Raw genomic sequence first — 15,728 nt, forward strand, 5'->3', positions numbered from 1 at the left:
AATTTACTAAACGCTACAACAAGTGACAGTAAGTGACTTGCTGTTGCGTTTAGTAAATTTCAATTTCCGACTTATCATCGACTTATTTCGTATGCTTTAAATGATGACGCACGGGTAAAGATTCAGGGACTCAACTGTATATCTTTTGTACTCATTTCGAGAAGGCGGATTGTTGCACTAGGCGACATCTTTATGAGCCTTTCTGCTTGCGTTTGTCCTGGTGTGTTGGACCAGTATAGTTGTAGTTGATTGAGTTCCCTGGTCCGGAGTTCCTCTCTGATGTGGCTTCAGGATAAGTAGAACCTGAATCCAAATTTTCATGCAATTCGGAGTTGACCCTGAAAATTACACGATATCGCCGTATTTCACGTTCATTTACTGGGCTAATGCTACACTCTTGGAAAAAGATAAGGAAAATGTCTTTCAAGACAAAATATAATAGATATACCTGATGCTCTTGTGGCGACCCAACCTCCGAGTGTAGAAAATTCATAGCTGTCTGGTTCGTGTCCACTTGTATAACCGAGTTTCTTCAGTTCTCTTTCCATATCTTGACCTACGATACCACTCTCGAAGCAAGCAACAAGATTTTCCTTGTCCAGCCTAGAATGTAAGTAAAATAAACTCAAAATAAGCAATATGCATCAAATTAATTCAGTAATACCTAATTAAGTAATTCAGTTCAGTAAATATTATTCTGAAGCTATTTCTTTGTGGCATTTATGTAATTAACTATTCTAATTGGGAAATAAGCCCCAACTTAACTTGCAAAAATGATTTTATTGACGTTTCGACTTCCACCTCGGACGTCGTTATCAAAATACAAAATATTAATATTATTATTAATATAATAACCACTATTCTAATTGAGAAATAAACCACATTTAACTTGAAAAAATTATTTTAATTGACGTTTTATCTTCCACCGCGGACGTCGTTATCAAAATACAAAATATTAATATTATTAATATAATAACTATTCTAATTGGGAAATAAGCCACAATTTAACTTGAAAAAATGATTTTAATTGACGTTTCGTCTTCCACCTCGGACGTTGTTATCAAAATATAAAATATTGATATTATTAATATTTTGTATTTTGATAACTACATCAGAATAAAGACTTAGAATAAACAATAAGTTTCTTTCGAATGAAATATTTGGAATTAAAAATCACATTAAATTTTTATCTTTTTTTTTTTCACCCCAGTAACTTATTAAAATACACGTTATAGAAGTTTTCAGCGACTTTCGGCCCTCGGTAATAATGTAATCTTTCATTCTGCGTTTAAATTTTTCAAAAATAGTTAGGTATTAGTTTTCTCAGGATTTGAAAAACATGAATGCATTTAAATATCATTGGACAAAAATTTTGCGTTTATCCCCTTAAAGAATAAAACCGTCTATTTTCTTTGTTTTTAAAGATATCTAGTGCAGTCACTGAAGGTTTTCATCTCCGATTTCGTTGAACCTCCATCGATTTTTATAAAAATTCGTCAGTGTTTAGAAGATACCTCAAGAAACAAAGGTGACATGGTGATATCTTGCGGTTTTTCCCTGAGGGATGCCACCCCTTCTCGGGGGGTGGAAATTATTTCTAAAAAGTGAAAAATAAAACATACGTAATTTCCACAAAAATTAAAATTTATAGTAATCCCCATAAAAATTTCTTTATTTTAATAGAAGTAATGACCACACAATTTTGACCAATTTTCTTTTCTTATGACAATAACTCCAAAAATACTCGATACACGTAAGAAATGATACAAAATGAAATTTTAGTTTTCTTTTTAGCAAAGCTTTTACTGTTTTTATTTTTGTATGATAAAAAATAACCGAGATAGAAACGTTTAAAGACTAAATTTTATTGCGAGAACCATGTAACTGGGGCCCCTTTATCTTTTGTCTTAAAAAAAAGAGGAATTTAGAAGATTAAATCTAATACGATGTTATAGCTCATGCAATTACCTTTGAAATGGTTGTCAGATAAACCTGATATCCTAAAAATTAACCGAGTTATTGTTAAAACATCAATGACATTTTTTTTTAATTGTAGCAGAGATTTTGTGTATACAGGGTGCGGGGAAGTCCAATTACTCGTTTGTCGTAAGAGATACGAAAAAAAATTATTTAGGTAAGATAGGGGCGTAGATAGTATCAGAATTTTGAAAATATTTCCTAATATACAGGGCCACTCGTATTGAAAGGGTGAAACAAACTTATCTGTTTTTTTAATGGAACACCTTGTATAGTTTTCCATTTTTCCTCGATGTTTTTTTCCCTTTTAAAATATACGGTTTTGTAATGTTATACGTAGTAGTTTAAAAGATAATTACATTTTTTTATTAATTTCATAGCAATATTCACACAATATCATAGCAATATGTATAATTGTAGTGAGTTGACATCAAAAAATCGATTTAGGTTCAAATGATTTTTAATATAGCCTACTATTGTTAACATTAGACAATGGACTGGTCGAATGGTCGAGGAATTGTTTCATATAGCTGCCGACCGAGAAACATATCATCAGCTTGTTAATACGACGATAGCTAACGCTTGAAAACAAGCCCGGCACAAAAAGAAGAAGACTATTTTTAAAAATTATTAATACAGCTAAATGTTTAATTTTGGTATGCAGGGTTAGTCGAAACGGAATAAATATTTTCTGAGTTTTCTCAAATGAAGCACCCTGTATTTTAGCATTGTAATGAAATTCTATTTTATAGTAATTTATTATTTCCTAAGCATTCCACATACCTAACTGTTTTTGTTTTGGAATTCTTGCCCACATTAATTGCAACAACAATTACGTGAAATTATAATTATTAGGTTGGTCGCGAAAATATTTAATCAAAAATAATTTTTTATTATTTTTGATTTAAGAGATGGTTGCTAAAAGGGTTAAAAAATTAATTAAAATCATAAATTATGCATAGAAATGTTGAACATTTATTTTATTTGATTAAACTAGATTACTTACGCCTGAATGCTTAAATCTGCATTTTTGCCATTTAAAATAAGGGTGAATTTTACGCATAAATGCAAAAAGCGTATGTTAGCACCATATTACTTTTATTTCTTGAAGTCTCCTCTCACTGCTCAATACTGTTCATGATAATCAACAAGGGTTCAACGAAATCGTAGGTAAAATCCTTCGGTGACTGCCCTTTCAGAAATATAAAAAATAATTTTATAACAAGGGTGTATTTCACCCCTAAAATGCAAAAAGCGTTGGCACCATATCACTTTGGTTTCTTGAAGTATCCTCTAACTGCTCACCAATTTTCATGAGAATCAAGGGAGGTTCAAAGAAATCGGAGGTAGTAGCTCAAAATCCACCTTCAGTGACTGCACTAATCAGAGGTATTAAAAAAACATCATGTTCACCAAACATAAGCTATAAAGGTACGTATCCATACAAGGGTGAACCCCGCTCCGTGTAGCAGCTCCACATAGTGGATACGTTGGTGATCGCCGCTCGGCGCTCACCCTCTTCAATTCAACCGGTTTGCGGTTTATATGTAGGGAGTGCATGCCGTATCTATTTGAGCTGCTACACGGAGCGGGGTTCACCCTTGTATGGATACGTAGCTTAACATGATTTTGATGTATACCCGTCCTTGTACCTTGTCCTCCCTACAGTGTGTCTCAAACATAACATAAGAAAAACATTTCTTTTCTTCCACCCAATATAAGCTCAAAAAAAAGTTTGGGTAAACCTTTGCCCAACAGTGTAATGTGTAATCCATTCACGAGAAAATTATCTTTTAAAATGAGCATAATTTTTGGTGGTCATCAACTTTTGCGGTTAAATTTATTTCTCTATTTTGTGTTATTTGTTTACAAGTTTGGGTTATTTGTACATAAAACATTATATTCTTTTTCTCATAGGCATCTTTCAGTGCGTCAGTCTTTCGATTTCTTTCTAACGTATTAAATTGTATGTGACAGAAAAAAAGGCACGTCCGTGATTACAGACATTTATAACATTTATTCTAGTTGTCGATAGATGGCGCTATAATCGAAAAAAAAATTATTTACGAATTATACAGGGTGAGTTTTTAGTGCGGGATCGGTCGATAACTCTATTATAGTATAAAATATCGAGAAAAGTTATTTAAAAAAAATGTAGGCAATGATATTCTCCACGCTTGGAAAATATGTCCATTTCTACAGGGTGATCAGTAACTGCGTGGTATATCAAACATATAATTTTTTAAATGGGACACCCTATATATTTTTTCATATTTATATTCCCCTCATAATTCTTGTTCATATAATATGTGGTTTTGCATTACTATACAGAGTATTTAACAAGTTATGACCATTTTTATTTCGAAATCACTATGAGATTAGCACCCTGTATATAAAGAAGTAATTCGTAGACAATAATTTGTTTTATGTAATAAGATAAAAAATATACTGTAGTTTTTAAATTAAGTCCAATTCACATCATTGACGAATATTTGTATACAGGGTGAACTACAAAACCAAATTACGATTTTCTCTATTTTTTTAAATGGACCACCCTATATTTTATTTTTCAACATTATTGTATTTAATATACTCTTTTATTTTTATATAGCATTCCCTATATCTAAACTTATTACTTTCCGAGATATTTTTAGTTTTCTTCAAATTTCGGGAATACATTCAATTTTTTCTAGTAGAAATAAGTTAGTATTGAGTGATAATTAAACAAACTTATTTTTATTAGATAAATAACTAACACAAAATATAAACCATAGCAATATGCAGTGAATATACTAATAAATGTGATATTAAGAAATTATCATATTTCCGTAATATAAAAGAATCGTAAAATTCCTACAAAAAAAACTTTCTATTGTATATAATAATATAACAAGATAATTTTTATTAAATAAATAACTTACATGAAACATAAATCAAAACAATATAGCACTGATGTAACAGTTTTTAGATTGGTATATCAACAGCATTCTAAGCCAAGAATTTTTTAGTAGAACATTCATTTTTATAAGCACTTTTAAACTACAAAACCAAATTACGATTTTCTCAATTTTTTTAATAGATCACCCTATATTTTATTTATTTTTTTGAAATATTGTATTTATGATACTCTTTCATTTTTATATAGCATCTCATATACCTAAACTTATTAGTTTCTGAGATATTTTTAGTTTTCTTCATTTGCCGGGAATACATTCAATTCTTATAAATATAATAATAACTTAACAAATAAGTATTATGCAATAATATAACAAATATTTTCATTAAATAAATAACTAACAAAAAATAATAAACCATAACAAAATTTAACGAATGTACCAATTAATGTGATGTTAAGGATATAAGTTTAAAGTAAATGTTGAAAATGACCACTTTCAACGTCTATGCAATTTTGTAACCGATATTCAAATGACCGAGCCACATTTCTAACATTTTTGTAAGTCAATATTATTAAAAGCTTCTTTTATTCTATTTTTATATAATCAAGCGTTGTTGGATGCTTCTGGTATACAAGGTTTTTTATATAGCCCCACTTGAAAAAAATCAATTTTGGAAGAACTGGAGCACCGTCGTATAAAAACCTGAACCGTCAAAAAATGTGGACCAATCACATAATCTCTAACAATATCACCTTAAACATTTATAGATCACCTAATTTGAGTGTTAACAAAGTAGGGATTTCTTGATGCATATTAATGAAATTTAATATGAAAATTATATTATTAATAACTGCGGGTCACAATCTGCAATTAGGAATGTGTTACTAAAAACTTCTTGGCTTAGAATGCTGTTGATATAATAATCTAAAAACTATTAAATTAGTTGTATATTGTTTTGATTTATATTTGTGTGAGTTGTTTATTAAATAAAAATAATCTTGTAATTTTATTATACACAAGATATCTAGGTATATTTTTTTGTAGGAATTGTATGATTCTTGAATATTAGGGAAATATGATAATTCCTTAATATCACATATATTGATACATTCATTGCCTATTGCTATGGTTTATATTTTGTGTTAGTTATTTATTGAATAAAAATAATTTTGTTTAATTATCATTCAATACCAACTTATTTCTACTAGAAAAATTGAATGTATTCCCGAAAGTTGAAGAAAACTAAAAATATCTCCGAAAGTAATAAGTTTAGATATAGGGAATGCTATATAAAAATGAAAGAGTTTAATAAATACAATATTTTTGAAAAATAAAATATAGGGTGATCCATTTAAAAAAATAGAGAAAATCGTAATTTGGTTTTGTAGTTCACCCTGTATACAAACATTCGTCAATGATTTCAATTGGACTTAATTTAAAAACTACAGTATATTGTTTATCTTACTACATAAAACAAATTATTGTCTATGAATTACTTCTTTATATAAAGGGTGTTAATCTCATAGGGATTTCGAAATAAAAATGGTCATAACTTTTTAAATACTCTGTATAATAATGCAAAACCCTATATTATATGAACAAGAATTATGAGGGGAATATAAATATGAAAAAATATATAGGGTGTCCCATTTAAAAAATTATATGTTTGATATACCACGCTGTTATTGATCACCCTGTAGAAATGGACATATTTTCCAAGCGTGGAGAATATCATTGCCTACATTTTTTCTAAATAACTTTTTTCGATATTCTATACCGTAATGGAATTATCGACCGATCCCGCACTAAAAACTCACCCTGTATAATATATCTACGAATATAATCCGTATAATTTATAAGGCTATACAAATCAAAGAAAATACCATTTTATAAATGCAATAAACACAATTGATTTGTTTTTATGCCAAATTGCAAATAAAATGTGACAACTCTCAGATTTAACTAAAATGTCATGTTAGAATAAATGTTATAAATGTGTATTATCACGGACTTGCCTTTTTTCTATCATTTGTGACGTACTGAAAAATGCTCATGAAAAGAACTTTAGTAAGGTTGTTGTACATACCATAAAATCCTGTTCATTTGTGATGTGTCTAAACAAACTATCGTTCTACTCTCATGTTTCGGACATTCTGGAGCTCCAGAAACTGCAGTACCGCCTCCATAAGGAATAACCACTATATTATTTTCTTGTGCGAATGTCACTATTTTTACAACCTCGTCATGACACGTGGGCCATAAAACTACATCGGGAATTCTTTCAAATGTTGAATTTTGAATGGTGTAAATTTCATGTAAAGTTTGTCCATGTGCTCTTATTAACCTGTCGATTACCTAGAAAATACATATTTTTATTCCCTAATACCAACGTTTTCAATGGTATTAATAATTGATTTAAAAAGTTTGGTATACTCTGTGTATTCTCTTGTGAGCAAAGAAATCGACTCAAAAGTAAAATAAGTTATATTTTTTGACTACGCTGTTTGGCAAGTGCTATCCACAAATATGTAAAATTAGAAGTACAATAATCCGAACAAAAGCCATTTTTAATTGCAATGACACCAATATTTTTATAAAGTTAGTAACTAAAGAACATAACAAAGATAACTTAATATTATATGTGAGAAAACATCTAATGGATGAAAGTCATTATGTAATGAATATAAAAGTAAATGAACATAAAAAATCAAATTTAAATTAGTCTTAAGGGCCTTATTAAGTTTATTACTGATTACTGAAGAATCGCTTCCCACTCTTCTCGAATCCAGTTTTTAGTTCTACCACTGTCGATGGTGCTATATTACGGACCCGAACCCTGCGTTTGAGCTCATCCCATAAGTGCTCTATGGAATTTGTATCCGGACTCAATGGAGGCCAGTCCATTGTTGTTATATTGGTGTTGGGCAGGTAGTCCAATCAACAGCCATTTTCTAGTGGAATTTTGAGAATCAAGGTCGATTTCCTTGAAACTTTGGCTTTAGGTAGTATTTATAACCTTTGTCAAAATCTACCCTACGCCGAAGCGCGCTTTTGCCCTGAGGGTGAAAACCACCCCATCCAGGGGATGAAATTTTTTTCAATAAAAACAACTATGGAAGTCGATAGATTGACCAATTCTGAATAAATTTAGTTCTATGAGATTTTTTGGCAAATTTGATACTTTCCAAGTTATTAGCGATTGAAACTATGCATTTTTCATTGAAAAAACTCACGTTTTTAACCGTTTTTCATGAATAGCTTAAAAAAAATAATTTTATAGAAAAAATCTTTAAAAACAAAATTGTAGTTAAAAAAACAAAGAGATTTGCGTCGGAAAGACCTATGTAAACCCAATAACGACTGAGTTATTACTCTTTAGAGGATGGTTATTTTCGAAGAACCTCGAAATGGAGAACCTTAAATCTCAAATAACTCAAATGTGGTGTAATTTTTTGGAAAAACTTAACAGACATCTCTTAAAGTTCATCTTTCAAATGAGCTTAGATACAAGTTTTTTGCATAAAAACTGACTGATTTATGACGAAAATAAAGTCACTCTTTGGATTTTTTTGAAATGTGACAATAATTAAACTCTCGTCGTTACAATTCTAATACAAATGAATAGCTTCCCACTTGAAATTAACTTTATTTTGGTATAATTGGTACGATCCATGTGATTTGACCGGTTTGAAATGCTTAGTTTAGAAAAAATAGTTGATCAAATCAAAAATGAAATTTTTATAGTCTTAAAAAAGTGCATTTTTCATAAATAAACCTAAAAGTAGTCAAAATATGAAAAAATGTTTAAAATATTAATTGTAGGATTTTTTTTACTGAAAATTTTGATTTTTTTTTTGTTTTTGTATCATGAATCTTTTAGGTTTATTTAAGAAAAATGCACTTTTTTAAAAAATTATAAAAATGTTAATTTTTAAATTTTCGATTTAATAAACTATTTTTTCCAAACTGAGAATTCCAAACCGGTCAAATCACATGGTTCGTATCAATTATATATCAAATAAAGTTAATTTCAAGTGGAAAGCTATTCATTTCTATTAGGACTGTAATGACGAGGGTTTAATTATTGTTACATTTCAAGAAATAAAAAGTCAGTTCTTATGCAAAAAACTTTTATCCGTGCCGATTTGAAAGGCTTATTAATGAACTTTAAAAGATGTCCTCCAAGTTTTCCTAAAAAATTGCACCACATTTGAGATTGAAGGTTCTCCATTTCAAGGTTCTTCGAAAATAACCATCCTCTAAACAGCAATAACTCAGTCGTTATTGGGTTTACATAGGTATTCCTGACTCGAATCTTTTTGTTTTTTATTATCTACAATTTTGTTCTTAATGATTTTTTCCATAAAATTAAATTTTTTAAGTTATTCATGAAAAACGGTTATAAAACGGATAATGGAACACTAGATCGAGAAATTGCCCACAGGATACAGGGTGGTTAGTTTTACTTGAAGCGAATAAGTGGGATACTCTATGATCGAAAAAATCGGGGAATGGTTAAAATGAAAAGATATAAAATGGTGGTATTACGGTGGATGTTGGCTAAGACTAAAAGGGATAGGATCAGTAACGAAGGGATTAGAGAAAGAACTGGGGTGACTACAGTCTCAAAAAAGATTCAAGAACAAAAGACTGCAATGGTTTGGTTACGTTAGACGTAGAGATAAGTACTAATAGCCCGATCAGGGAACACAAAATTTTACGAAAACCTCCAAAAAAATAAATGAAGGATGAAAATTTGGAAATAGGTAGTTGAAATTGTCTATTATTATATAAGAAAAATACCCTCCATTTTACAAAAATTGGGAAATACGGGGTGAAAAATATTTTCTTATGAGTGAAAAAATATACGTTCAAAATAGGCCCGGAATTGGGTAAAATGACTAATTGTAAGCAACTTTTGTTCTATAGAGTTTTTTCACGAAGTCAATACTTTTCGAGTTATTTGCCAGTGAATATGTTCATTTTTAACAAAAAAAAAAACATGTTTATGGACGGTTTTTCGCAGATAACTCAAAAAGTAAGTACTCTAGCGAAAAAAATATTCTTAGTAAAAATATAGCTTATAAAAAATTGAAAAAAAATGGTGTACGCGTGAGGTCTGCAGACCCATTATAAGCAGAGTTGTAGCCAATGAAAAGTAGGTTCTTCTTCGTCAAATTCCAAATCGAATATTTCAATGTGAAATAACCAAAAAAACAGAGCATTTTTGGGGGAAAATTCATTACAACTTTTTTAAAGTGTTTAAAAAAAGGGTTTATTTTTGTTTTAAAAAAAAATTCTAACATTAAAAATAAGTGAGTTATGCTCAAAATATTGTTGGTCCCTTTTATTTTTTGGTACAAAAATCGCGAAAATCACCCACTAATTAGCTTCCCAAATAAAATTAATCCTAACCGCTTCACAAGATACTTTACTTATGTATTGTTTATATTATCTATAAGTTTCATTTTTTTTATTTTGAAAAAAATGGAATTGTTCATGGAATTAACTTAAGAATTATTAGTAACACCAAAAATCTTAAAGAGTAATAAAATGTACGTTTTGCTTTTCTGCATATTTTTCCTTTTTTGTTTTCTTGTTATATTAAAATTGATTATGCTATGGCTGTTCAAACTTTGCCTAAACTCGTGATTAGTTACTCGCTCAAGCCATTTTAACTACAGCTTTTTCAAAAATACGCACTTTGAACCGATCAAACTTACAGATCATATAAATAATACGTAAGAAAAGTAACTTGTGAAGTGGTAATGATAAACTTTATTTGTGATGCTAATTAGGGGGTGATTTTCGCGATTTTTTTTTACCAAAAAATAAAAGGGACTAACAATATTTTGAGCGTAATTCACTTACTTTTAATGTTACAAGTTTTTTTAAAAAACAAAAATAATCCTTTTTTTAAACACTTTAAAAAAGTTGAAATGAATTTCCCCGAAAAGTGCTCCGTTTTTGGGTTATTTCACATTGAAATATTCGATTTGGAATTTTATGAAGAAGAACCTACTTTTCATTAGCTACAACTCTGCTTCTACTGGGTCTACAGACCTCAAGCATACACCATTTTTTTCAATTTTTTATGAGCTATATTTTTGCTAGGAATATTGTTTTCGCTAAAATACTTACTTTTTGAGTTATCTCCGAAAAACCGTTCAAAAACATGTTTTATTTTGTTAAACATGAACATATTCACTCGCAAATAACTCGAAAAGTGTTGACTTGGGAAAAAACTCTATAGAACAAAATGTTGCTTAGAATTAGTCATTTTATCCAATTCCGGCCTTATTTTGGTATATTTTTCACCTTCGAGAGGGGGTATTCAACTCTATTTTTGAAAAAATGGAGGGGATGTAGAATTGTAAACTTTTTCTTATATAATAATAGACAATTTCAACTACCTATTCCCAAATTTTCATCCTTCCTTTATTTTTTTGGGGTCAGATTGTTCTTTGATCGGGCTATAAGGACTGTGTGGCAGAGGACATAAGAGATAGGTTTAAATGAAGATGACACGATGTATGAGCGGCGAAGAAGAGCAGCGGAACTCCTGAAAAGCGACAAGCTGAAAATGAAGAAGACCAATCCTGACAACACACGTACTGACTGCTATATAAATATGAAAATTGTTGATTAGAAACAAATTTCACTGTTTTTTCGTTTATGTCTTATTTAAAAAAATTTTCGTTTATGTCTTATTTAACCCGCGAGTAGTCGCGCGGTGAGGTAGAATCTCAATTTTTGTCCTTTTTCGCGATAACTTGATGAAAAATTTTGCAATTTTGAAAAAATTTCGTAAGTGCCTCGAGGAAGGGTGTAGTAATGCGTAGGATTTTTTTTCTTCTTCTTCTTTTTGTGGAAATTATGGCTTTGGGGAGAGCCAATTAGCTTTAACCCGCGAGTAGTCGCGCCGATAGAATCTCACATTTCATCCTTCTTCGTAATACATACAGTAAAATTTGTCAGTAACGGCCACTAAAAATGAAAGAACTATTGGCCGATATAGAAAAGTGGACGGTATTTCCAGTTTTTGTAGTCTACATATAATTGGTTTGGGAAATTTTTAAACTGGCCGTTAGGACAGGTGTCCGATGTTGACAGGTGGCCGTTAACACAGGTTTTTTTAATAAAATTGTTAGAAATATATATTTTCAATATAAAAAGTAGATAAAAATAGTACAAAATAAAAATTTGTTTTAAATTCGTATTTTGAGATAGAATCTCACACGCGACTATCGACGTTACAGAAGTGAGCGCGACTACTTCCGGGTTAAAAACACGGGCCAGTTTCACCAACAACAAATAAATCTGTGAATAGTTATTGGTCGAATAATATTTATTAGTCGAATATATTTTCATTGTGTTTCAATACAATTTTGATAATTTAAAGTTAAACTGACGAATTTTCTTTGTTACAGATATTTAAAGCCAGGTTAACTTGTCAATTTATTCGAATAATAAATATTTATTTGATAAATAAATAAAATAAGTCTTATTTGACGTTGGTGAAATGTAGATGTGTCAGTTTTATTGGTCGAATAACTTTATTAATTCTTATATTTATTTTATCTGTAATATGTAATATATCATACCTTGGTTGAATAAGATATTCCTAATTTATTGATTTGTTCTAAAACTTCGTCAGTAATATTTGGCTTTGGATATTTATCTTCATTGGGTAACTCTTGAATTTTTTTTGGTTTCTGTACGCCTATGTCTATGTTAAATGTATCTCGGACCCAGCCGGCAATATGAGGTAAACGTAGCTCGCCGATTAAGTACCTGAAAAGTTACAAAAAATAAAAAATAGAAACTGTTGTTTAATTTGTATATTATAATCTAATGATTATAATATATGCTAGAACTAGCAACATGACATGCTAGAATTAGCAACAGCATTGGATATGGCGATTGTTAACACATTCTTTAAAAAGAGAGAAACTCAACTTATTACCTACAAAAGTGGACAACATCAATCCCAAATAGACTACTTCATCATAAGGAAAGAAGACATACGTGAATGCAAGGACTGCAAGGTAATAGTTAGTGAGACAGTAAGCCAACAACATAAGCTGCTTGTTCTGGAAATCGAAGTAAAAAGCGAAACTAAACAAAAATATCGGAGAGGACCACAAAAAATCAAGTGGTGGATGCTAAAAGATGAGAAGGAAGGTCTATTCAGGGAAAGAATAGTAGAAAAAATATGTTGGAAGACGAAAGGAAGCCCTAACAAAATTTGGAGAAAAATAGCCAGTAGTATTAGGGAGACTGCTACTAAAATACTTGGGAAAACGTCAGGAAAAAAGTTTGAGGATAAAGAGACTTGGTGGTGGTCAAACGAAGTACAAGGAAAAATAAAAGAGAAGGGAAAACTATATAAAAAGTGGCAAGAAAGCAGATCGGATATAGATCTTCAAAACTATATGGTCGCCAAAAAGGAAGCGAAAGTAGCAGTAGCAAAAGCTAAAGCAGAAGCGTATTCAAACCTATACGATCAACTTGATACTAGGGAAGGCGAAGCAAAGATATATAAAATAGCCAAACAGAGAGCAAAGAAAGCAAGAGATTTTAATCAGATTAGATGTATCCGAGATGAAAATAGTAAAATACTAATTCACGAAAAGGATGTCAAAAAGAGATGGAGAAAGTATTTTGACAGTTTATTAAATGAAGAATTTGACAGACAGCCTGTCGAGTTAACGGAGACGTAACAGCAATGGTTACCAGAATAACAAACGAGGAAGTGGCTCAAGCGCTTCAAAAAATAAAGAAAGGAAAAGCAGTAGGACCCGATGATATCCCTGGGGAAGTATGGAGAGCATTGGGAGAGACAGGAATAAGTTGGCTAGCAGGTCTATTTAACAGAATTATGGAAGTTGGACAAATGCCAGACGAATGGAGAAGCAGTATATTAGTACCTGTCTACAAAAACAAGGGAGACATACAACAATGCACAAACTACAGGGCTATAAAATTACTTAGCCACACCATGAAAATATGGGAGAGAGTAATTGATAAACGGATACGTGAAGAAACCGAAATATCCGATAATCAATTTGGCTTTATGCAGGGCAGATCAACAACCGATGCAATTTTCATTGTAAGGCAACTGATGGAAAAATACAGGAATAAAGAGACCAACGCTCATATGGTATTCATTGATTTTGAGAAAGCATATGATAGAGTACCTCGAGAGATTCTGTGGTGGGCTCTCAATAAGAAAGGAGTGCCTGGCGAATATGTAAAGATTGTGAGAGATATGTATGAGGGAGTAACTACTAGTGTTAGGACAGGTGTGGGAGAGACTGATAAATATCAGGTGCAAGTAGGATTGCACCAAGGCTCGGTGCTTAGTCCTTATTTGTTCTCATTAGTTTTGGACCAGATAACAGCGAAACTACAGGGTAGTATTCCATGGTGCCTAATAAATACAAAAAAATAAATGTCTTCGACTTTGTCTTGGATATTTGAAGTCTACACCCGTTAATATAATGGAAGTTAAGGCGATAGAACCACCCCTGGAATTTCGACGACAGTTTTTAAGTGATAAATTTATTACTAGAGCTATAGGAAAAAATACAAACTATCTGCAGGATATACATAAGTTATCAATTTTAGATCTAACTAATAAATATTGGACAAAGAAAAAATGTCCCCTTCTTGTAGATAGTTACTTGAAAATATCTCAATACCGAAGTACTTTCTATACTTATGAAAATCAAGTTTCACCTATGTATTCCCATGTATTAGAAGAAATTTTCTCAAAACAAATTAATACTTTTTTTATGGATATTAATTTAAATCCAGCCGTTTTTCAATCATTTATACTTCATAAATGGCCACATTATCAGTTTTACTATACAGATGGATCCAAAGTACAAAACAAAGTAGGATGTGCAATAATCAATATCCAAAGTGGATTTAAAAAATTATTCAAATTGCCTTGTGAATCATCGATATACACCGCTGAAATGATAGCGATACTTTTTGCTTTAAGACACATATTTAGTAACGAACCCTATAGCTGCATAATATTTACAGACAGTAAGAGTGTCGTTGATAGACTAACTAACGTACATAAGTACCAACAACTCAATCATATAGAACTGGAAATTATGACTCTATAATAAAATTGCAAATTTAGGAAAAAACATCATTATATCATGGATAAAGGGACACGCAGGCATTAGGGGTAACGAAATAGTAGACAGGCTAGCCAAATCCGCCCTAGAAATAGGCGAAGAACTTCCCATGAACTTACTACCCATTTCGGATATTGATATTATTAGTAGACGACACCAAAAAGAAAATTGGCAAAGGTATTATCGAAACACGAGAACTGGTAGTAATTACAAACAAATGCGACCTGAAATTCCCATTAAAAGATGGTTTCATTCTGTATCAAATCGCCATTTCATAAGAGTTATAAATAGATTGAGATGTAATCATGCTCTTACCCCCCTTCATATGTACAGTCTGGGTCTCAGAGAGTCACCTAACTGTGAGTGTGGAAAAGAAGGTAATCTACTACATATTCTCCTCGAATTTTCACATCAATCAGTAAATATAAACAAATTTTATGATAATCTTAATATATTAAAAATTACACTTCCCGTCTACCTGAACAGTTTGATTTTTTCTGAAGAGATTAATATATTAAAAACAATTTACGAACATATCAAAAATTGTAAATATAGATTGTAGCAATAAAATTTACCCGGTATTTAAGAAATTTTGTTAAAACAAAGCAGGCATGTTTGTTAAAACAAAACAAACATGTTTTTTAGTTGTTATTTTGTTTTAAATCCTGTAGATTTAAGTAATTATTGTATATTATAATTG

The 15,728-nt window shown here is 30.7% G+C and overlaps 1 protein-coding gene across 1 annotated transcript in view; it reads right to left on the bottom strand.

The window, feature by feature from the left end:
- The window catches only part of LOC126884461 (alkyldihydroxyacetonephosphate synthase), a 146,654-nt gene that overhangs the window by 43,851 nt on the left and 87,075 nt on the right, over positions 1-15,728 (bottom strand). The window contains exons 3-5 of the mRNA XM_050650395.1: positions 12,479-12,668; positions 6,961-7,229; positions 449-603 (exon numbers count right to left, since the gene is read on the bottom strand). Coding sequence (XP_050506352.1) covers positions 449-603; positions 6,961-7,229; positions 12,479-12,668 — 614 coding nt within the window. The remainder of the gene's footprint in view (positions 1-448; positions 604-6,960; positions 7,230-12,478; positions 12,669-15,728) is intronic.

This window comes from Diabrotica virgifera, chromosome 5, assembly GCF_917563875.1.
Source record: "Diabrotica virgifera virgifera chromosome 5, PGI_DIABVI_V3a".
NCBI classification, from domain to species: Eukaryota; Metazoa; Arthropoda; class Insecta; order Coleoptera; family Chrysomelidae; genus Diabrotica; species Diabrotica virgifera.